This window comes from Otolemur garnettii, unplaced genomic scaffold, assembly GCF_000181295.1.
Source record: "Otolemur garnettii isolate 467f Iridium unplaced genomic scaffold, OtoGar3 scaffold00095, whole genome shotgun sequence".
Classification (NCBI taxonomy): Eukaryota; Metazoa; Chordata; class Mammalia; order Primates; family Galagidae; genus Otolemur; species Otolemur garnettii.
In genome coordinates this window covers 3,544,657-3,569,368 of record NW_003852490.1, presented here as the reverse complement: position 1 = coordinate 3,569,368, position 24,712 = coordinate 3,544,657, and the positions used below count along the sequence as shown (strand labels likewise).

Here is a 24,712-nt window from a genome sequence, read left to right as displayed (position 1 = left end):
TTCACTTTAACATTTACTCTTTATTGTGCTGTATGAAGTACCTATGTAATGCAAGTATGTACTGTGCTAAAATACCCATTTCCAAAGAACATTTCGTGGTGTAGCCCACAGTCTCTGCAGAAGCATCAGAAGTAAACTGTGCCTTTATGCTTTACAATCCATTATTGGCTGCTGTTAGAAGTATGATAACAGATGAAGAAAAAAAAAAAATAAGGCTAAGTATGAATACACTTTTCCAAACACACACATACACAGCTTACAATGGAACCCCAAAGGAAAACAAGTCAAATGACCACATCTGATTATCTATAAAATGTAGACTCTGCAATAAAAAGCCAAAGGCACGTAAAAATATATTTTAACTTTAAAAATAACTTAGTTACAGTAATACTTTGCTTGTGTCTTACCAACATGTAGCTGACAGTCAAAATTTTGCGATATAGATAAAACATATAGGGATACATAAGAACTATAAGAAAATCCCCCCAAACCTACAAAGTTGTTCAAATGTGAAAACAGAGAAAAGCTTTAACACTGGAGAATTTGCTATGGTGAGCCCAAACAATATAAGATAGAAAAAGAGTCTAGAAAAAAGGCTTAGGTGTTAAATAAATTTTGACTTCCTCCTGCTCAGAAAACATTGGAGTGTCGTGAAGTTCTGTAAAGTTCCTCAACGTGACTGGTCCAGCCCTTCACAGCTGGTGCCAGTGCCAGCCAAGCCAGGTTTCTTACGTGTCTGAAAACAACAAAAGTGAGCTGATCTGCCGAAAACGGGTTCTGACTCACTTCCTCTTTTTGCCAGGGCGCTTTTATTTATTTATTATTTTTTTTCCGAACTGTTTGTGCAAACAGGTAAAAAAAATATTTTGTAGGAACATTACTTTAGAAAACCCATCACACAACTGCAAACACAGCCCGGGAAGCCCTTCTTTCAACTGTGTGACGACTGTGGTTAGTCTAGCTTAGCTTTTGTTGTTGTCCGATGCTTTTTACCCCAGAGGAGAAGAGCTGGCATCCTGTTACTTGTTTTTATCCATGACGTTCAGCACCTCATCCAAAAGTGAGGGCCCAAAGTCGAGCTGCAGGGAGAAGAGGGACCCTGTGAGATCAGAGAGGGATTCCTCTGACTTAGTCTTTTCCTTGACGAGCTCACATGGGGCAGGATGGTCAAACATGTCCTCGGCAGGCCAGTCGGAGTACTGTTCCGACAGGCTGGAGGAGTGGCTGTCCCTGCCCTGGCTGGACTGAGATGCAGAACCACTAGAGCCCCACGAGGTGTCTCCCTGGTGGACTCGCCCTCTCTCCAGCAGACTGGTTTTCTCCTGACCTTTCTCCTCCATGACGGGCTCACAGCTAAGCCTGGGCAGCTTTGCAGGCCCAAAGGATTCCTGTTTAGAACTAAACGTCACTGGTGACAGTAGAGGCAGCATAAGAGCTTGGGACCCTCCGATGGTCGGGAGGGAGATGGCATTTTTGAGCACTGGAGAGGGTGTTTCTGAGAACATAGAGTCTGAAGTGCTGTTGGCCCGGAAGAACTCGTTATGCCCAGGGAACTGGCCCATGCATGCTTTCTCCTGGTTCCCCGGTAAAAGCTCATAGTTCCCCTGAAGGAAAGAAATATCTCCAAAAACGTCGTGCTGGCCCTCTTTGCCGATGTGAATGGTGTGGCGGAAGTCTCCAAGGGGAGGACTGATCATATCAGGAGACAAAATGTCCCTCAGTTTAAATTTCTTTCCTTTCTTGTTATTGGCTGCTTTCAGATAAATTGGGGTCTTGGCTGGCATCTTGGAATTTGAGAATTATCTGTTTCACAAGAGGGAAAGGGGGCCACTTTCTTCACAGATGTTGTATGTTTCTGAAAAATCCTGTTGGATAGGAACCATCACATCATTTTTCTCAAGTGACTTCAGAACTGGCTCTGAAATGAGATGTGGTCTAAGAGACCTTCCTGTGGGTACAGCCAAGTGGTGCTTCCTGGAGAGTTGGTTACATCATCTAGCTCCTTCCACAAGGAAAAACCTAGAGAAGGAACCAAAGCAGGTTATAATCGACCTTCAGGGTTTCACAAAAGCCTGTAAATAATAGTAGGGCCAACTCCCACCTAAAGCTGAACTTTACCTTGTCTTATTATTTCCCTCCATTGAGTAGGATGAAAACTTTAATCTTAACAAGAGATCACTAATCTTAGTCTTAACTTCAGGGGGAGAAAGAAAAATGGAGAGAGACAAGAACCTCAGACCTCTGGCTTCAGCATTTTGTAGACATGGCCATGGACATAATTTTCTGGATGTTTCTAAGATAGTAGTTTTTTTCCTCCATTCTAAGAACTTCTTGTCAGCACATGACCAGTGATTTCAGCTTCTTAGGTACTAAATGATTTAAAATATATTTTCTCTTTTGCTTTGGTGTACACACTAGCAAGACTAATATTTTGTTGTTTAGTTCTGTATATAAATAAAATTAATGCAATAAAATGAGTGCTTTATAAGGAAAGAGCAAGAAATATTTACTAAGTGACAATAACTATTATATGCTAATGTCCAAAAAAACTTAGGGAATGCATTCTATATGTGAAAAATCTGAGATTCCAGAGCTCTCTCCTTCTTTTAAAAAAAAAAAGAACTTCACCCTTTTATAATAACATATAGCAAGTAAACAGAAGAGCTAGAGTTGGAATCAAGTTGTGGCAGAGAGTACTGGGCTTTCAAGGACTTCTGCATTTGGAGGCATTCTGAGATAGAAAGAAAAGAATAAAACTGCTTCAATTCAAAGAAAAACATTGTGATCACATGGAATAGGTTGAGCCTTCACTTGGGAACACTTTTGAAATAGGGCTGATAAGACTTCTCTCTTCCCCTTTCTCCTCACCCCCTAAAAGTAGGCAGAATTCTATGGGAGCTCTTAGGATCTTCCTCCTGGTATTAATGCCTCTGTGGGTGGAACCTGTAATTTGGTTTAACCACCAGAATATATCAGGTCACCCCCTGATTACGTTAGAAGTTTCCACCTGAGCTGGCAAGGGAGAGCCCCCCACCCCCGCTTGTTTTGAAAAAATAAGCAGGCTTTTGTGAGAGGGATTGTGGAGATGAATTATGCCAATAGTGTTAAGGAGCTCAGATCAGTGGATCTTTCCCCGGTTGAGCCTCTGATGAAACTGCTACCCTGGCCCACACCTGGATTATAGAGCAGTGAGACCCTGGACATTAGCCCCATCTAGAAACTGTGAATTTGTAGGCCCTGAAGTTTGTGGTAGTTTGTTATCAGCATAGAAAATGAACACGTTCTCCCTGCAGAACTATGTGGTAAGATTAGAAGTGACTAGCTGTGTTGGAGGTGTCAGCCCCTCCTTTACTGATGAGACACTCTTATCTCTTGAAAACAATCCTCCACTCCTTCGGCTGCATCAGCTGACATGGAGAAGCCACCACTTTCCCCACTGCAGGAACTCTCCAAATGGCTCTGCTGTGACCTCCCCTGTCAGGCGCTCATTACCCCCAGATGCAGACTGTGCAAATAAATACTCCACAGGCTGGATTAGGGTTGGGTTAGTGTGGCTTGAAAGGAGCCACATTTGCTCTGAAGCAGCAAGAGGATGACTGCATTTGCCCCATATTTCTTCCTTTTCAGCAAGAGTTTTAAGTTTACTCACCAGTGGCAGATGACAAGAACTACTCTCTGCCACCCTCTGGCACAGCAGCAACTCACTCTGTTTGGAAAATGGCTTGCCCAGTGTGTCAGCATCAGCAACGTAGGCCTCAGAAGGCCAAGAACAATGAGCCAGACCTCAGCTTCAAGTGTGGGAGGAGGCCAAGGCAGCAAGAGGAGGTTTGCACCCATGTAGAGTGGGCTGACCACGGGCTGCCAACAAGTCTGGAACAGTTGTGGGTCCTGACAGCCTCTCTGTTTTAGCGCTAACTGGGGTCTGGTCATAGTAACAACAGGTGAAACTTGGGGTCTTCCTGCTAAAACATCAGAACTTCCTTCCCATGTAAGTGCACAATACCCGGGACTGGCCTAGAGCCCCTGCCACCGTGAGGTGGCCTTCCTGCCTCTCTGGGCACAGTGTGGCTGACTGCCTGCCTGCAGCAACAGCTGCGCAGCCCCAAGCAGCAGCTGCCCACTGGAGGGGTGTCTTCAGGCCACATGGCCAGGACAGCAGCTGCCATGGAAAGATACAGTGTGTTCACCACAACTCAGGGCATGGAGGGCTGCCTGTGGCCAGCTGGTGGAGCCAGGGTTGTGTGAGGCCAGGGCCTGGGGCAGGGTGTTCTAAATTACAAAAAAGAAATATCCCACAAAGACTAGCCAGAGAGCAGCTCCCTACCCCTCTCCACCCTTTACTAAAAGAAGGATTTGGGGCAGTGAGAAGGAAGAGGAAAGGGGTGGAGGAAAAGCTTGCTGCTCTCTGGGAAGACAAGGAACAAGGCCCAGTCCTCAGGCCTCCAGGCCAGGACCTGACAGGGAGCAAGGTGCTGGCCAGGCTCTGGCTGTTGGTCACTCCACTCCCTGCCCAGCCATAGTCATGAGTCTGGGGCTTGCTCCGCCTGTTTGAAGTTAGGTTTTATGTCTATGTATGGTGAGACATGGCCAAAAATAAGGAAAAAGGTAAGAAAACAGTTGGTGAGGGGGTGACCTAAGCTGCAGGGAGCGGATTCTGCAAAGAGGGAGGGTACAGCAGCTGCCCCTCCAAAGGCATTCTCGTTCTTTCTACACACATTCACATCACATGCACTGCATGCCAGGGGTGTAGCTTTCTAGGGTTTAGCAATCGTAACTTGCATTGAGTTTCCATTACATGCTAGCCCTAAGAACTCCCAATATTTTGAAGTTATAAAAAAAAAGACAATTTGGACAAAACTTCCAGTTTTTCAGCTTTAGATGAGTTGATGTTTGTGACACTAGTGGCTCTGGCCTAGTCTTTCAACCTCATCTGTTATCTTCCTTCCTCCCGCTCAGGGGCAACCACACTGAATCCCAGGAGAGGCAACCCATGGCCATTGCTTTCTTACACTGACCACTTCCTCTTCTCCTTTCTGGATATTCTGGGCTAAATCCATGCAGCTCTGTCCCCTTCCCTTTCCAGGCTGACTGCTCCTTCAACTTCTTCTCTGCCAACTGCTTATATGGAAACCTAATGGGGTGGTTTCTCCTCTGGCAGGAAGTGGCTGGTGGTGCACAGGGTGTGAGCATCGCCTGGGAAGCAGCAGCCATCAATGCAATGGTCAATATTTATTGAGGGCCTCTCTATGTGCTGGGCACTGTTCAACATTTGACACAGACTAGCTCACCTGGGAGATCCTATGAAGCCACTACTGTCAATCTTCCCATTTTATAAAGGAGACCCTACTGAGGCACAGGTGTTGAGCCACCCCGCCAAGGCCTCAAGGATACCAAGCAATAAGCCAGCTGGCCGGGCTCCCAACTTTGAAGTCTTGATGTGACACTTAATGAGCACACTCCCGGGGAATTCAGTTAGCTCCCAAATTATGAACAGGGGGCATTTCAAAGTCTATTTCAGACACGAATGTGTGACAATGCACTGGGTCGATTAAGGTGGGAGAAGGCCATGCACACCCTGATGGTGGAGGCAGAAATAGGTAGGTCCAACCTCAATGGAAGGCAGTTTGCCTATATGTAAATCATGTGCCCTTTGACCCCAGATTCCACTTACAGGGATTTATTCAACTCACACACGTGAGAAATAACATATAAAGTTATTCAAGCAGCAGAGTTATAACAGTCAAGAGTTGGAATCAACCTGTCTACCTCTAGAGGACTGGTTAAATAAACTAAAGGCATTCATGCAAATGGTATTTGGGTCTAAAATAGAACAAAGCAGCTTTTAACACGCTCATATGGGAAAAAAAAAAGCAAACATATACACTTTCAAAGGAAAGAAGTGCAGAAGTGTGTAAATATATGTGTATTGGCTTGTATGTCTATGAAATATTCCCAGACACAAACACAAGAAAGTAATAATAGTGACTGTCCACAAAGAGGGCAGGTAGGCAGAAGGGGAACAAGGATAGGAAAGAACTTCACTACTTATCCTTTTATGATTTGGGGTTTTCAAATCATGAGAATGAGTAAGCTGTTCAAAGAAATAAAAACTGGTTGGGTGCAGTGGCTCATACCTATTATCCCAGCACTCTGGGAGGCTGAGGCGGTAGATCCCCTGAGCTCAGGAGTTCAAGACCAGACTGAACAAGAGTGAGACCCCATCTCTACAAAAAATAGAAAAACTAGCTGGATGTGGCAGTCTGCACCTATAGTACCAGTGACTAAGGAGGCTATGGCAGGATCCCTCAAGTCTAGGAGTCTGAGTTTGCTGTGAGCTATGATGACACCACATCACTCTACCCAGGGAAACAGAGTGAGACTCTGTGTCAAAAATAAATGAACGAATGAATAGGATTCCGATTACACTTTCTAAAAGAGCCAATTTTATACAAAGTCCTTAGGTCCGGAAAAGCCTATTGGATCCATCCATGAGCTACTGGTCATAATGCCACCATTTCTACAGGGCAATGTGTTCAAAAGCAATGCTGGGATGGCAGCATGTGGACATGTGAGGTCCTCACAAGAGGGTGAAGCTACATCCCATCTAAGCTTGGCCAAGTGACAGACCGATCACTCCTTCCTTCTGTGATCAGGTCTTTGTGAAGAAGCAACATCCAGAGGGATGCAGAATGGAAAAGATCTCTGAAGAGAAGCATTTTTAGTCAGGAGGAAAATGGGAAAGGGCAAGAGGTGGAAAGCACACGGTCAGGAGGGTGGTGGCGAGCGCCACAGATAACCTTCTACTGCAGAACAGCCCTATGTGCTGTGTCATGAAACCCTACCCTCCTCATCGTTCCAGGAGGCTGCTGGTGGCCGACCAATGTGGCAGGACACAGGCAAGGCGTGAGTCAGAGCAGGAAAGCCTGAGTCAGGAGAGCCCCACCAGGGACTCTGCTCTCTGCTCAGAAGGGAGATGGACCTGCTTGTAGGAGGAAGAGGGGACAAGGGAAAAGGAAGAGCTAATGAGAAGGGCTTGTAGGCCGGAAGTGAATTATTAGCCCAGGAGCGAGCCCCCAGGGCGTCCCCGGAGCCAGAGGAAGAGAATTTTAGCTTTGTGTATTCAAGACTCTACCACCAGCAAGAACTTGTGTGCACTGAGCCATCCCAGGGTGCACGGCACCCACACTTGGGCCTCTCCTTCTCCCACCCTTTATTCCTTTCCAGCAACCAAGTCTCCACTCGGCTCTGTCTCTGGCTGTCCTGCACTGCTGTCACGCCTCCGTTCCCACTGTCTTCCCCAAACCTAAGATAGATAGACAGAGGGTTTCTATGCATGGCCCCTTCTCAGAAACTCTTCTTTCCCCTTCACCCTGAAATCTGACCTTCCCATGACTGGTCATCCCCTTCTAGTTCCAGGATCAGGGTCTGCTCCTCTTAGATGACGCTGCGAAAATGTTCACCTGGGAAATTAGATTCTTGGAAAACAGACACTCCGGTTCTTGGAGACTAGAGGAAAAAAGATTTCCCAAGAGCAGGATCCAGCTCACCAGTCAGCCTCTTGTCACTCTCTGTCAAGGTCCGAGACAACGTCCGGTAGATAAAGGTATGGGCAGAGTCCAGCTGCAGACCACCTCCCACTTACAGGCTCTTGTGAGAAATCTGAGAGTTTCAAGACACAAAAGGACCTGAGAGGAAGTTGCAGCCACCATTTTGATAAGAAAGGCAGAGAGCCAAGTTTTCATTTCTGCACTGGGCCTGACAATTCTAGTTTCTTGTGACTGCCTTAAGCATAAATGACAGTGATACTGACGGAGATAATCACAGCAATAATAATTCAATTATGAAAATAATGAAAATGGCCCTTTGCTTCATTTCCTTACCATCCTATTGGTAAACAGAATGATGCTGAAAATACCCAAACAGGGTAGCAGTCAGGAGAAGGGGAAGACGGGGGTTAAAGTGTGAAGGACTGACAACCTGGAGTTGACTGCATTGGCAACTGGCAGGTCCCTGAAAAGAACAAAGAGGCTGGGATGTTAAAAAAAAAAAAAAATTCCATTTATTTTAAGAAAGGAATGTTTGGTTTGCCTACTAATGTTTTGAGAGTAATTCTTAGTGGAGAGAAAGGGTGAAAAAATTTCTGCATCTTGCAAAATGTTGCAATGTTAATATAAAACACACATGTCTGAAAAGCACCGGCAGGTGGGGTGAGGGGCGCTGCGGCCCCGAGGGGTCTGTGGCCTTTTTCCTTTCTCCTGCTTGCAGAAAGTGAGCCTGAGCACCATGTCCCCTTTCTGGTTTGGCTGTCACATCCTCCAAGGACATGCCATCATTTATCACTCGGCCTCAGCACAGTTTGTATCTAGAGGTCCTTCCTGCCAGCACCCAGCACAGCACCACTGCACGACTAAGCCCCATGCCAAGATAGTCAGTGATTTCTCCTCCACATCTGAAACAACGGGAAGGGCCGAGCACTCTCCCCCACCAGACACTTTTGGGGTATTTCTCTGCTACCAACCAGGAGAAGACAGTCATTCCATTATGCTCGGCCCCTGAAAACCATACTGGACCCTGGGCTCCACATTTAGAAGGGATAAGGGCTACCTGGAACATGTTCTGACATGTTCTGAGAAGGGGGGCTGGGAGGTGGAGGAACTTGGTAGGGCGTATGAAAAGCAGCTGAGGGAGCAGAGCAGCTTAAAGCAAACCAATAAACAAACAAACAAACAAGACAAACCCCTTATCCTTAGGGATGTGAAGGATTTGTTTAATTATAATGAAAAAGGGATTAACCTGTTCTGTGAAGCCCCAGAGCCACCAAGCAGAAACTACAAGGAGACAGACTTGGGCTTTTTAGAGGAAGCACACAGGTTTCTGGGTGGAAGGATGGAACAGGCTGGTGTAGAGAGGGCAGGAGGGGACAGTAAGTACTGGCCACAGGACAGGACCTCACGGGGGGAGCAAAGTATGGGAAGGGTGGTTGTCAGGCCCCTATTCTTTCTGAGTCTCCTAGATGGGGATACCATCCCTGCCAAGTTGCCTTACGGTCCCAAGTCATAGTCCCCCTGAAAAGCCACGGTCTTGCCGAACTTTGCCTTGAAGAGGCTTTCTGTTTGAACACGGCTGTGTTTTTCCTCATATAGAGACAACCAGCCAAGCTTTGGAATCAGAATCACTAAACATTACTACACCACGAGCTCGCATGCCAGTCATTTTGCAAACCTCTGGAGGAGGGCGTCTCCAAATCAGACAAAGACTTAAAATTCAAAGGAAAAGAATCTGGTAGAATGTAGTTTTGAACTTAAATGAAAACCTGTAACCAGAGAAAGAATACCCAGTATCCTGAAGGGGATACTTTGCATATTTTTTAGTCTGTTTTACTCCACCCATTTGAGAAGATAAGAAGATGCCTGTTCTATTATTAGATTCTTTATCCTCTCCCCATATCATCTAAACTGAGGACATAGCTCTAACTGCGAAACTATTAGCTGGGCTCCCAGCTGCTCAGTGTGGTCATGTAAATGAACTTAGCCAGACTGAGCAGGCCGCATTTTACAGGCCCGCTCAGAAAGTCTGATACATTTGACCTTCCATTATTTATAAATGGATTTCTCATTTATGACTCAGCCACAGCTTGAATTTATTATTCTTTACAACCGTGATTATATAGAGACCCACACATACCATAGGGGAGACTCATTGCTAATTTGCGTACATGCCTTACAATTACAGCATTTAATTCAAAAGATCAAAATTGGAAGCCAGAACATTCACCTCACAAAGTACTGAGGCTGCACTTTTGAAGACAGGCCATTAGGACCTGTTTCCTTATAAAAGTGAGTTATGGGGAGGACTCAGTAATGACACTGATCCCTGACAGTTATCGCAAAGCAGGAAGAGGACAGGTTCTTGAACACCTGGTTCACATATCATGACTAGTTTTCCTGGAGACTCACCCCCAGGGCTGGACAGAAGCACTCAGCAGGCACTCTCACTTGGTGGATCCGAATCTACCAAGGCCATTGCTGTGAACTGCCTGCATGCTTCCCTAACTACTGGATCCTAGCTGGTCTGCGATGCAGTAAGGCCAGCAACAATACAGGACAAGAACTTGCTGCTGAAGTTTTCAGCAACATTCAGCTAAGATATTCATTCTAAACTCTGCTCAAAAACATGAAACGTATAAAGCTGCTTGGTTGTTCACAACGAACTATGATCATTTAGTAATTATTCCATGCAAAACTCCAGTTCTGGCAATAGGAAAATCAAATGATCCAAAATAACAAGTTGACAAGCATCCAGAAAGGCAGACAATGGCCACTCGACCCAGACCAACTGAGAAAGCCAAGTTGTTAGTGTTTGGCCTTTATGCCACATCCTCAAATTTAGGTCCCCTGAATACTCTATTTTTCCGACAGGGTGAAGGGACAGGTATGGGATTTCCATGCCATCCTGCTAGGGCCCTCTACAATCATCTGTGCTTTTTGGATGGGCTGAACCATAACTTCTCTTTATCACACCAGCCAGCACGGGGCATGTTTGGAATCTGATGGTAGCCGTTCCATTATCAACTCGCTTCCATGGCAGACTCCCTGATAGGAGTATTTGTGTACTTGTCTGTACACAAACATAAAGCTCTTCTGTGAGCATGAGTTGGTTCTTATCTTTTTGCCTCCCACAACACATGGAACACAATGAACTTCAGATTTACAAGTGTTCCATTCATAATCCCCATTAGACCGTCTAATGACAGATGGGTTGGTTTGTTCCCAGGGTGCAACCCCTGGTATGAGCTACAGAGGCTTTCTGGAAAATGGCAAATATGACATGCCTGGTCCTCTAAGGAACTTACAAGTGAAGAATAAGAGCTAACATCTGAGGACCTGCTATAAGCCAGGCAGGTAAATATCATACCATGTTATACTTAGAACACACCTCTTAACAGACAGTCTTATTTTTTATTTTATTTAATCTATCAATTAATTTTTTTTTTTTTCACAACACCACCAAACTCCAAAGGAAATAGTCTTAGGTGAAGCCCATGTCTCCGGCAATCAACCGAACTGTGGTGGAACTAGGGTGTCATCTGTACTCATCGTCAGTGCCCCTTTGGTGATGCGAGGACTGCCAACCTGGCTTGAAGTCTGTCTTGAGGGACTCTCTGTCTTGAAGTCCAGCTGCACCAAGAGGAAACGATGCACCAAGATTTCAAAATCGATATAAGGCAGAAACGTTAACCTGACCTTGTCAGAAACCAAGAATGGGTAAAAAGGGCCCCTCTGGCTCTAACTCACTAGGACTAGTCAATATTTTTGCTGTGATTAAAAAGAATCTCACAAGGATTCTGAACTATATAGTTAAAGTCAAAAGATTAAAAAATTTAAAGTAACAAAGCCCCCTGAACCTCAATGAGAAAAACAAACATCCTATTCTTAGAAAATAGTGTTAGTTAAGTGCTGTTAATTCTTTTCCCAGAGGAAGCCCATGCGTGGGACAGCACAGTCACACGGCTTTCACCAGGGACAATAACTGCCTTCCCTTGCTATTAACACTACACTTCCCTCTTTTCTGAAACTAAGAACCCTGTGTTCCTTATATGGACTGTTCTCCCACCTTCTTCCCATCACCCACTATTCATAACATCCTCTGAGACCTGCTTCAGTCACTTCCTTCCTGGAGGAAATCTCGAATTCACCTCACGTAATCCAGCTGCACTACTGTCTTGCTTGGGGATTTTCTTAGAGTTTCCATAGAATTTTCATTATGTGATTTGTTATATTCTCCTGTTTTCTGGTTCTTTGATTTTATTATCTGATACCTCTAGGTAGGTGGTAAGCTCAAAAAGAACAAGGTAATAAGCAAAAGTTCTCTTTACGTTGGATCACTTAGAGAACCTCCCCTTGAGCTGAGAACCCAGAAGTCCTCAAATTTTACTGAATAACTCTTTACTTTTCCCTCTTCCCATCCCTTAGGTCAAAGGTGTACCAATTACAGTAGCTGGACCAAATCTGGTCCCTTGCCTGTTTTTGTGAATAAAGTTTTATTGAAAACACACCTGTGCCTATTCATTGATGCAGTATCTACAGTTCAGTGGTTCTCAGCTGAGGCTGATTTTGACATTTGGCAGTGTTTGGAGATATTGTTGATCTTCATGAATGGGAATGGTGGTGCTATTGGCATCTACTGCATAGAGGCCAGGAATGATGCTAAATATCCTACAATGTACAGGAGATTCCCTGAAAATGAGGAATTACCTGGCCTCAAATCTAGTAGTGCTGAAATTGAGAAACCTAGGATAGCTGCTTTGGCCCTATAAGATCAGAATAGTGGTGACAGAGACTACATGTGGTCCTCAAAGCCTAACATATTAACAAAGCCCTTACAGAAAATGTCTGAACTCCTTCCTTAGCTGTTGGCACTTCCAGTTGGGTCACTGTTGGCCATCCCCCATCCCTCAACAGTCCCCCTGCACAACTTCCTCCTCTGATGATAGCTTTTAAATCAGTGTCCTCATCCCACATGGGCCTACTAAAGTCCAGACCAGTGCTTCTCAAAGTGCGTTCATGGACCAAGGCCAGTCCCTGATGAGGTCAGTAAAATTGAAAGTAAGCTCTTAGAAACTTTCTACATTGCCGTAACAAACAAGTACATGATCAGTGGGTTTTCCTCATTGAACAGGTTGTCAACAAGTCTGGCAGCTGTAAGCTACTGAGCTTGTGTGGGGATGTGGTTGGCCCAGGCTGCATCCTCAGGGTGCTTAGCAGTGTCATGAAACAAACTAATATAGTGGGCTCGGTGCCTATAGCTCAACCGGCTAAGGCGCCAGCCACGTACACCTAAGGTGGCGGGTTCGAATCCCCAGCCCGGACCCGCCAAACAACGACGGCTGCAACCAAAAAATAGCCGGGCGTTGTGGCGGGTGCCTGTGGTCCCAGCTACTTGGGAGGCGGAGGCAGGAGACTCGCTTGAGCCCAGGAGTTGGAGGTTGCTGTGAGCTGTAATGCCACGGCACTCTACCCAGGGGGACAGCTTGAGGCTCTGTCTCAAAAAAAAGAAAAAACAAAAAACAAAAAACACATATAGTGGCCCTTCCCAGATAGTCTGAGAAGCCCTGGACTTTTCTCTATATTCCAGACTTCTCTACTCTGTACCCTCAAGATGCTCCAGATTCACCTTATCCTAGATAAGACCATCTTTCTTCCCCCTGCCCGGCCCAGGCACTGGCCTCCTGCACTTTGCTTAGTAAGTACTGTGTTTCCCCCCAAATAAGACCTACCCCCAAAATAAGCCCTAGCAGGATTTCTATGCATTTGTTAAATATAAGCCCTACCCCAATAATAAGACCTAGTGATGGCATACGTGGCTATGCAGCATATAGCCAGTATCCTGCATAGCAGTATCATGAAACAAACACACACAGTGGCCCTTTCCAGATAGTTTGGAAGCCCTGCAGATATGCTGCATAGCCATACCCTACACTTCGGGGTAGAGTGGTAAGGAAGACTGGAATACCTTTTATCTGTCACAGCTCCTTTCTCTGAGCTACTCTCACTTGCGTGGGTGAGTGTGTAGTAACCGCCATCACAGGCATCCTATTGTGCACGTGCAAATGGACAGGGGAAAGGAGTTCATGCATCACTAGCACCAGCCCCACCAAGAAGGTCGGCTCCCCCTGTCAGGTTTCAGAAGAAGATAACTATATTTGAATATATGTAGATTATTGTATTATACTTAATAAAAATAAGACATCCCCTGAAAATAAGCCCTAGTGTGTCTTCTTGAGAAAAAATAAATATAAGACAGTGTCTTATGTTCGTGGAAATATGGTAGCAGCAAGTTATCTGAATCCAAAGCCCAGGTGTCTCCCTGCCTCCCCATCCACATCTAGTTGTAGAGTCCCATTAGTCTGTTTGAACTCTGCCTCCCCTCCGCCCTTCATGCCCCACTGTTTCCACTTTACTTCTGGCCCCCCATGATCTCTCTCTTGCATGAGGATATGCTCCTCCCCCACCCTTACACTTTACCTTCTGATCTACACCAGAGCGAGAACTCCAGAATCCCCATATAACCTTGTCAGTCTCTGCTGGAGACCCTTTGGGGGCAGGACTGCCCTTATAGCCTGGAGTTAATATAAACAGAATTTGGGAACCCCTAACCCCAGCAATCTGGGGGCCACCCATCCCTGCAGGGACATCTCCTGCCAACTCCTGAAGTTTCTTCAGCTCCCACAGCGCCTTGTGCACACCTCAGACCCACCGGCTGTCACACAGTCTTCTCTCCCCTACAGGGTGCTAGGGAGCGAGATCTGCATCTTGTTCATAGCAGCTGCTGAATAAATGTTTGTTGAATGAATAAACAAATGAGAAAGCTGTTTGAAAGAGACTGCTACAATTCTTCCACTTCAACCCTGCCTGCCCTGCTGAAATTTCAAGGTGCAGCCTTTCTACGAATCCTTCAGAAAGACAAAACACATTATTTGACAAGGAAGCTGTCGCCTCTTTTCTTGTGGCAAAGGCTTCATTTTTCCATCTGTAAGACATTTTAACCTTCCTCTACCCAAGCAGGGTAATAATTTAACAGTGTATCAACATGAGCCAGAGTAAATCTGCAGGATCATGCAGATCTGTGGGATTAAGGCAAGCATTTGTGGCTATGCCATTGGAGAGGGAAATGACTTCGACCCAGGACTGCAGTATGCACAGTGTCTCGGAGAAGGAAGACTCCAGGAAAATGTGACAATGTATTCAGACTCACTGGTTGTACATATTTAAGTCAAACTTTAAAGAATGAGGCTCAGGAGAAGCAATGAGCCTGTTCTCTTGACTCTTCTTGAAAAAGGAAATGGGTTAAGGGGGAACTTGGCTATTTGCCCTAAGATGTACAAGGGAACCTCAATAAACTACGATGAACATTCTATAGACAAGAGTTATTTTCAGTATCAATGCATGACTGGCATAGATCAGATACTTGGAAAAAAAAAAAAACTATCAAAACATCTACCAAACAAATGCAACACTGTCTCACTGCTGTTCTAGGCCTTCTAGGCGGAAAGAGCTGGGCCAGAACTTTGAGCCAGCCCTGGAAGGTCCTCTGCCACACCTGGGTGCCAATGACCTCCCATCTGAAATGGAGACAGTGAGCCCAAACCTTGTCCCAGTCACAGGTGACTGTAGAGCTGAGAGTGACAATCTGTAGAGTGCTATGCAAACACAAGGCATTGTCTTTTCCCCAAATGACAAACCAGACTATCTACTGAAATCCAATATGAGGAAAACCATTCTAACTCTGCCAAAATAAGCACTTGCATTTTCTCCTTAAATGCAGTATCAGTCACCAATAAAATGGTTGTAGATGAGGCTAAAATGTCCCACCCTGTGAACCATCTCCACAATTAGAAGAGATTCCTACCAGCAGCTTGATTAGAGGTTGATTCCTCTGGCCATGGGACACAGAACTAGGCAAGCTTCTCAATACCTGCACCTGCATCTGTTACCTCCAGTGGATATTCAGCCTTGGGAATAAATGGGACTTCCTTGAGTTGGGAAAAGTACTACCAACTATTACAGATCAGATGAAGGTGTTGTTTTAAAACCAAACTGGGATTTCTTATAATAGCCCCCCCCTTAATATATAAAATAAATACAAATAGTTGAACACTTTTCTCTCCTAAATTCTCTGGCGACCTACGCTACCTTATGGAGGATTTCCACTTAATTCCATTTAAAGTACATTTCATTTTACTTTCTATGGAAAAGGAAGTTGAGGAAGTTCTCTGATTTATTCGACTTCTACTTTTCTCCTTTCTGAAGGTTAAAAGAAAAAAGAAAGAAAAAGTGGAAAGACCCTCAAATTGGTGGTACTGGGAGTGGTGGGGTCTGGAGGGCGTGAGGCTGTGGTGTGGCCATAAAGAATCCTGGCAAAGGGAAACGGAAGCCCAATGTGGAACAGTAATTATAGAAAAGGACTTTACATGAGTCCATTTCCAGGCTTGATGAATAAGGAACTGCCTAAGTCCTACAGACACGTGTCTCCTTCTGATCATGGAATGACTTCCTAGAAACTGTGGAGGAAAAAAATACCTACACCAATGACTTGGTTTTCAGAAAAGAAGCGACAGTTAATGACTTGGTGATTATCACATCTATCCCCAGTTTTGAGCACTTAGGATAGATGTGCCCAGCAGGCACTGGTAAGTTCACTGGCACCCCACTTTGTTTACCTACTTTGCAATATAATTGCTAGATCTGTCCATTATTTGTTATAGACTGATTTTAGCCAAGCATCAAAGGAATCTTACTGACCGGCCAGCTGACATGAAAGACATCAAATCTCTGGGTACCACGAGACAAGGGACAGCTTCAATGTGCACCTGACAAAGTGGGTCCAGAATTACCTTGACAGATGAGAGCCGGGGTGGGATGACACCCACAGGAATAAACGAGTGATAAATGAGAAGTTCTGCGTTTGGGTTAATATTAATTATATAATCTCATTAGCACAGAATGCGGCAGGCTTGGGCTGGTAATTCTTACAAACGTCTGCCACATGCTTACTGTGAGGCGGAGGCTGAAAAAGCTACAGACGTCTAAGTGTCTCTGGACAGGTCCCACCAGGATGAGTGATGTGTGAGGGAAGAAATAATACAGATGGGCATATTGTTTTAAACAACAAGTAAGGCCAATCTCTTTTCTCTTTAATCAAACAAAGTATCTCATTATCTGCTTATATACCGAGGTTTAGATTTCCCTTCTTTTCCTTGGCTTAAAATAAAAAACCAGTTTGAAAGAGTTGGGCCAAGAATGAAGATTCATGCTCCCATGTTGAGTGGACGCCTAGGGCCTCAGAATGACAGCGTGGGGAATGTTAATGGCTCTGTGATTCTACATTTTTGCAGAAACATCTACCTTCTAGGAAATCTCAAGAAAAAAATGTAGAATGGGTGGAGGGAGGGGGATTGGAGGGATCACTTCTGAGGTTTATCTTACAAGGGTACAAGTGAATCTTTCTAAGAGTAGAATGTGAACAATTTCAAATAATAACTAAGAAAATGACATGAAGGCTATGTTAACCAGTTTGATGTGTTTCGGATTGTGTGTGAAAACCCCACACTGTACCCCAGAAATGCATTAATGTACATAGTTACCATTCAATTAAAAAAAACAAAGAAATAAAAAAAAGTAATGAAATGTACTTTTCAATGAAAGTATGACTATCCTTAGACTCAAAATACTTTTTCCCAGATTATACAATTTTTTTCAACCGTTTGTATTCTTCTTGATATGAAATTAAGCCCAAGCAATGCCAGTGACTCCCTCTATAAGCCTCAGTTTCCTCATCTGTGGAGTGGAGATAGCTATGGGATGAGTCCTCTTAGGAGGCCACGCACACAAAGTGCCCAGCAGAGATCCGGAGGCAGTGAGCCCCATCTCTGGGAGCGGCGATCATCCTTAATCACTCCTAGGAAACCTGAAGCTGCATCAGGACCACGCTGGGCTGGAAGCTCACTGTGGGATTTCTTCCAACTTTATTTCTTTTAGACCTTGGGGTCTGGCCATTTAAATCGATTGTTTCAAATACTGCGCGAAAAACTCCCAAATATTCTGGTTCCAATAGGCTAATTTCTATTCTGAGAAAAAAACTGAAATTTGAAAGAAGTCCTGTTTCCTGCCTACACCACTCTGGGATACCTCTGCAGCTGCTTCCGCCAGGCTGAAAAGCACTACCCTCCCCCAAGGGTTAGCCCTTGAGGAGTCAGAACAAAACCTGCCTACCAGCATACACTTGCACCACACTTCATATAAGGCCAAAAGTCAATGCTGTTTTGAAACATTCCATGCTGAAGTCATCTAAGAGCAAGAAAACAGCTGCCAGTTTGGTGCTATGACAGGCATGCGGCAAGAATTGGGCTTTAAAGAAAGCCTTCCACTGGCCTTCCTGGGACTCTGGCTGGTCCCTCAGGTATTCACTCAACAAACATCTACAGAGGATTACTGCACACCAGCCCCATATTCTAGAAACCGAGCAATGATGCACTCCACTGTGGATAGACTAATGCCAAGTAAATACACCAGTGGATAAATGGCTCACACAGTCACAGCTGGCGAGAGGTCCAGGCAACACTAGGAAATACATCTACCCTTATTCTGTGATCTAGGTGGACACATGGGTACCAGACGGCCACAATAGCCCCTGGGGCATGAGAAAAGACTATAGGCTGAAAAGACTGAGAAGGTTCCACCAGGGGCTTGGACTAGTTTCCACAGTGCCCTTGGATGACCATTATTGCCAGAACCAATGACTGGCCTGACTTCTCTTCTCACAGGAGAAGGTTCCAAAGCCTGGGAAGGAGTAACTGTACTGCAGCAGGCCTTAAAAATAAGCAAGGAGAGTGATAACAATCTCTGACTTGACAACAGCTAAGATGATGCTATTGGAGGAATCAGATGTTATGGCAAGGACCAGACCGCCCACTTTTTCATTAAATCTTATTGTAAAAAGATGACTGCCAAGATAAACTAGATTCAGTCTCTACCCTCAAAGAGCTGGGTGTCCAATTAGGCAGCCATAAGAGTCAATAAATGATCATTCGAATGCTCTAACTGTTACAATAGGAGAAAGTATGGAATACTATGGAAACATCTCTGAAACAAGGAAAAAGAGGGCTGAGCTTACAGTCCCCCCACCCTTCTTCACAGAGGAGCCTGCCCAGAGGAGGGGAGGGATTTGCCTGCTGACTAGCTGGGCAAAGGCTTGGAGCCTCATCTCCTGCTGTGTTAAAACCAATGTTTGAAGTCTGAACTGACCCTTGGCCAAAAAAAAAAAAAAAAAAAAAGGTTTTAAAAATAAATAAATAAAAGGGGAGAGAAATCAAACACATTCTGAAATGGCAAAGCCATATTTCACTCAAAATGCTTTTGTTTCTAACAAAATGTGCTAAAATTTGATGATGTATTTGAACAGAACAGGTCTTTTCCAACTAATCGTACGACAGTGATCTATCACCGGCATGATGTGTCCACAAACAGGACCTTCAAGCTGTCGCCAGGACATGACAGATTCCCAAATGCGGACGCCTTCTGAGTAGAGGCCAGACTTGGAAGTTGCCCTCCTTCCCTGCTTGCTCAGGCTGCTCTGCTGCAGAGCTGCACTGGTCTCTTGTCCAACCCAGGGTCTTACAGGATTATTAGTAAGATAGCTGTGTTAATAGGGGCCACTGATCCTGGTTTGGCTGATTCTAGAGCTAGAGATTATCTGAGACGATCTTGTACCAAATGTCACATTTTACAGATGGGGAAAAGACCCTGAGAGATCACAGTTATATAATTTGAGAAAGAGCTAAGATCAATACTTATATTTGTTGTTTGTATTTCTTGATTATACCCTATTTAATTCTGCTTTTGTTTTATCAAACAGCACAACAACCAAGTGTTTGCCAGAATCTTCTGGTGTGTTCTTAGGACTCTCTTCTTACATGGGCTGTGATTCTTTAAAATGTCGGTGAGTTCCTTCAGCTCCAGAGGGCACACTGCAGTACCTAGCTTCTCCTCTGCAATTCCAAAGAGTGTCCAGGCTAGTCCTGCTGCTGCTCTCTGGGTAAATTACCTGGGAAACTCTGGACACTCTGTCCCTGTGGAGATTCACGGTACACAACAACTTACTAAATGCTCTGAAAAGTCTGGCAGAAAGAGACCTTTGTCAAACTGGGGTCCCACAGAATCCTTTTCTGATGCTGTTCAAGTCTCTGTGGGCACTGTAAGTGGTGCCCTACCTGCTAATTACAGGTGTGTGATCTCCGCAACACTGTCTCACAAAGAACCAAAGGCTAATGAGTTTCTCAAACATGCAAACAAAATTCAATCCCTGAAAATCCTTCTCTTAAAATTTTAAATGTCGGATTCTAGAATTCTAGAAATCATGACATAGGTAAGCAGTAAGGACTAAGCGAACAGTAGTCTGAAGCCCGTCAGCTTTCACAGTTTGCTTGGCTATTTAGAAACAGTAGTATTTTTAATATTGATGTCAGGCTTTGTGTTATAAAACTATATGGGTAAATTCTGAAAACTGCTTTTCCACCAGAGGTACTGTCAAGCTCAGGTCATCATTAAGTGACTCTGGTGATACTTGGCACTGAAGTAGATCAAGGCCAAGGAAGAGGTTTTTTGGAAAGGAAAGAAATACAGCAGACTGTTGCTAAAGGAGGATTTGGCTACTTATTTATTCTGGTTTGTGGGCTGTTGTTTTGTTTTATAGCCTTTAAAGAGTGGGGATAGGAGAAGAGAAGATTCCAAATGGAGTTGGACAGCTCCAAGGCTATTTATTACCCTTGGTTTTGAGGCAACATGAGTTATTTTGAACTAGCCTGTTGAGAACCCCCACTTCAGTATGAGCAGTTCCCCCAGCACACCCTCAGAGCTAATCAGAAATCCATCAAAGGCGATGCAGGCCAAGCAGGCCACATGGGTTATCTAGAGCACCCTCTAGGTGGCAAAGGCCTCCTCCTCTATCTTTCACACCAGAAGCTTATCTAGTAGCGTCCATGGCAAATGCAGAACTATAACAGAGCCCAGAGCCTTCCTGCTCACCCCACCTGTGGCTCCTCTTTTGTTTAATTCTTGGAGCAACATCAGCACCAGATACAAAGGTCCGATGAATGGCAGGTACTGAAAGGCCAGGCCCTGTGGATGGGGTTCCTGGCCTCAAGGAGGAGACTGTCCAGATGTGGTTACCTGACCTTGCTCCCCTTATACTCAAGAACTCTGAAGGAAGAATACAGTCTACACCAGAGCTCTACATTACCCTGGCCCCCCAAATTCGTGGTCTCTGGCTGTGGCACAGCTTGCTTTCTTCATTCCAAAGTCCCACATTTTTACCTAGTAAATCTCTTCATTTATGGTATAAACCACCTATGTTAACTCTAGCAGTTTTCATATTAGATCCTCTGTAGGAGAACGATATTCCCATATAGGTAGGATTGAACCATCTTTAATCATAATAATTCATGGCGCATTCCTCAAGGCTACCAATTATTGTCATTTTGCACAGGAGATAAAGGGTAATACCAAATGACTTCCTTGCTGGAAGTCAAAAGATAAAACAAGAATCAGCCTGGTAGTGGGGGTATTCACTACAAGGTCAAGTAGATACAAGTTCTAATCCTCATTCTGCTACTTACTTTACTGTGTGACCTTGGCCATGTTACTAAAGATTTCTGAGCTTGTATTCTTATCTGGAAAAGAAGAGCAATACAATAGTCCCCTTTATCTCTCAGGGATACTTTCCAAGACCCCTCCACACACATACACAGTCCTGTGAGTGCCTGAAACCTTAGACCAGTGGTTCTCAACCTTCCTAATGGTTTTAATACATTCCTGTGGGTCGCAACCCACAGGTTGAGAACCGCTGCCTTAGACACTATCAAATGCTACATATGCTATGTTTTTTCCTATACATAGCTACCTATGATAAAGTTTAATTTATAAATTAGGCATAGTAAGGCATTCATAAGAATAATAGAAAAATTATAATATACTGTAATAAGTTATATGAATGTGATCTCTCTCTCTCTCAAAATTAATCTTATTGTCCTGTGCTCGCCTATTTTTGGATCTTTATTGACCATGGGTAATTGAAATCCCAGGAAGTAAAACCACAGTTAAGAGGGGGACTAGTGTCCTATCTGTCTCAAAGAATAGATATACATATTAAATGAAAGAATCAGTGTTAAGCCCTTAGGAAAACAACAAAAGCAACAATGAAAACATCAACATTTCATTGTGCCTGGCCAGCATGTTCTAAAAACATTATATTCTTTTAATCCCTTTAATCCTCAGGGTAATATATTATGCCCATTTTGCAACTGGTAAACTGAGGTACCCAGGCTAAGTGACTTGCCTAATGAGCTAGGACATGAGCCCAGGCAAACTGACCCTGGGAAGCTTCATCACCTTAAGATTTCTTTTTCCATCACCCTTAACCCAAAGCGCTTTCCTGTAGGATAAGCCACTTATGCATGTCACATTGCATATGCATGTGGAGGCATTTTTTCTTATTGTAACTTTGGGTTAGTTACATACCTGATCTGTCCTCAGTCTCCACACTTGTAGATTGGAGATACAGACAGTTCTCCTTTCACTGACTGAAATTTCTTATTCAATCCATGAAAAAAACATGTCCACAAATTCTGGTTAGAAGGAAAGTAGGCCAGGACTAGATGAAATCAGACTAAATGTAAGGGCCTTAATAATAATTTTTTTTTTTAAATCAGAGACATCTTCCTGGAGGTTGTCAGGTGCCGAATTACACTTCATCCACTGGATAAATGCTATAGCTAATAGGCAAAGAGCTTGGGAAATATTTACAGCCTGGTTAAAAAAAAAAAAAAAACCCTTGGGGTGATAATAGGTTAAAGCGACTTTATCCCTGACATTGTTGAATACCAGACATTTTATAAGTAAAAAGGGCAGTTTTTGTGAACATGTTGGACATAAAACACCACATTAAAGCAAAAGCTGGAGCACAGGGCAAACTAACTCATGTGAGCCCTTCTGCGATGATGGCTCTGGCTTTGTATTTCTTCATCTTGCACCACATTTAAATTTGCAAAAAAAAGCAAAAAATTGTTCATCACTTGCTACTCTAGCTGCCTTTACATGTTCCACTGAGATAGAAAACAGAATTCCACGGCTCAGATTGCGGGAAGGGGGAGCTCATCTTATTTCAAGTCCGTAGCTGCCACAGCCCCAGCACCATGCTCCAATCATGGAATTCATAATATAAATCTCTAGCAGATGATACCACCAGAAAACAGAAACTGCCATGGGTCCAGAAACACGTCCAAATTTCCCCTCTCAAGCTCTTATCACAAGGCCCAGAGGCTGGTGCTGACTGTTTTATTCAATGGGTGAGGCCTACTGGGAAACCTATGCATTCTTTGGGAGACTTAATGAACTTTCAATCATTCCTTGAATATACATTTGGTCATCATTTCACATGTGACAGTGCTAGACATTTCAAAACTGCCCTTAGTTCTGAGTGTTTGATTCTTTTCTGAAAAGGATTTGTGTGCACAAACCCATGTGGCTTGTTCCTAACTGCTAATAGGAGCCCATACAAAGGCAGGTGATATCAAAGGGAAGACGTCTGGAAATGCTGAGAAGAGAAGCTGCATTTCCTGGTTGCAAGATGAAAGCTCTTTTATAAGTGAGAACATTTTATGAGCCTTTTAAATCGCCTTAAGGATACCCCTGGGGCATCATCAGTGCTTCCTGGTGAGCTTTACATATTCCCTGCAATGAATGTTAAGGGGAAGTCCCTAAGACTGGCTTTGCTATTAAAACACAGGCATCTGCTACTCTCCTAATTTTTGTTATTTTAACAGGCACTACCCTCAAGTAACTGATGGTCTGAGGACGGGGAGGGAATCTTTGTCTCCCTAACACATTCGCCAGTTTCCTCCCCAGAAGCCCCTGCACCCTCAGCACAGATCAGCAGCCTACTCCTCCAAATACACCAGGGCTGGAAAGATTCATGTTGCAATAGCCTTCTGACATTCCTATTCCCACCCTCATTTTAATTCATTCACTTTTTTTCCCCCCTTAAACAAAATGTAATTACTTGACTGTCAGCCTGGGCTGCACTCTGGGGCTTTTACTCTTTTCAACACAGCTGCGCTCCCGGCTTTGATGCTTCTGTCCAGGCAGCTTGTCCCAGCCACAGCCTGGCTCTCGGTAATGTAACATTCAAGTGCATATTTATTTTTAAACTGACCTCCCCTAGACTGTACAGTATAAAGGAGGTCCTGCCAAAAAATATGCTACTTTCTATTTATAAGATGAAACACATGCCTCCCAAAGTCGAGAGGGGGATGGAACATAATAATTCATAACGAAAAAATGACTGGCCAGATCCATTCGTCCTCACATGTCTGATAGCTGTCTGCGTCAAGACACTTAGTTTCAAGAAGGAAGGGGGGGGACCTTGTAAATGTTTCAGCTGTTCAAAAACCACGGTCAAAAACAAGCCCCCCCCCGTATATATCCATTGCCAGATCTGCAGGTTGGAGGCTCAGATCTACTATGTCCCCCGCCAAAAGAGAAGAGGGCAGCCGGCGGGCACTGCCACAGCAGATCCGCAGGGTCCACCCATGTGCATGTGCAGCCCTGGTGCCCATCCACAACGCCAGGGGCGCGGTAACCAACTGCGGCTTGTTCTCTGGTGGAAAAACGCAATACGCGCCCAGAATGGCTCTTTCAATGGCTTGGAGGGTGCAGTGTAGCCGTGCAGACACACCCTGAAGAGTGGTGGGCACAAACAGTGGCGCTCGGCTTCCTGGTCATTTTACCCGAGCCCCTCGGGGCTTGCTTTATGTCATACCCCTGGGTCCTTTGGACACTGGCTAGGCAAATGATGCCCTCGGTATGCCCGCTCCCCGTTCGTCTCTAAGCCAGCTCAGGCCGGAAGCGGCCACCGCCGCGGGTCGGACAGACTCTTACACAGGTAGAGAAGAAGGAGCCAAGGGCAGCACCAACTTACCGAAGCCTCTCAGAATCCCAGCAGCTGCCCCGACGCCTCCCGCGAGCGCACGCAACTCCAGCCGCTGCGCGCAGATCCAGCCAGGTCGATCGGCGCGGCGCCTGTTCACAGCATTCTCCGCTCCGAGACGGCGTGAAGGCGCCCCAGGCCGGCGGCCGAGTCTCCGGGCTGGCCCCCCTGC

At 44.8% G+C, this 24,712-nt stretch overlaps 1 protein-coding gene across 1 annotated transcript; it reads right to left on the bottom strand.

Moving 5' to 3' along the window:
- CDC42EP3 (CDC42 effector protein 3) lies at nucleotides 1-24,712 on the bottom strand. Its single transcript, XM_003795679.3, has 2 exons — nucleotides 24,532-24,712; nucleotides 1-2,019 (listed from the first exon to the last, which is right to left on the bottom strand). Exon 2 carries the CDS (start codon nucleotides 1,782-1,784, stop codon nucleotides 1,020-1,022), a length of 765 nt encoding a protein of 254 aa, XP_003795727.1. The 5' UTR covers nucleotides 1,785-2,019; nucleotides 24,532-24,712; the 3' UTR covers nucleotides 1-1,019.

What these genes read in the sequence shown, in the direction of transcription:
- CDC42EP3 (XM_003795679.3), bottom strand. Translation starts at nt 1,784, where the DNA reads ATGCCAGCCAAGACCCCAATTTATCTGAAAGCAGCCAATAACAAGAAA.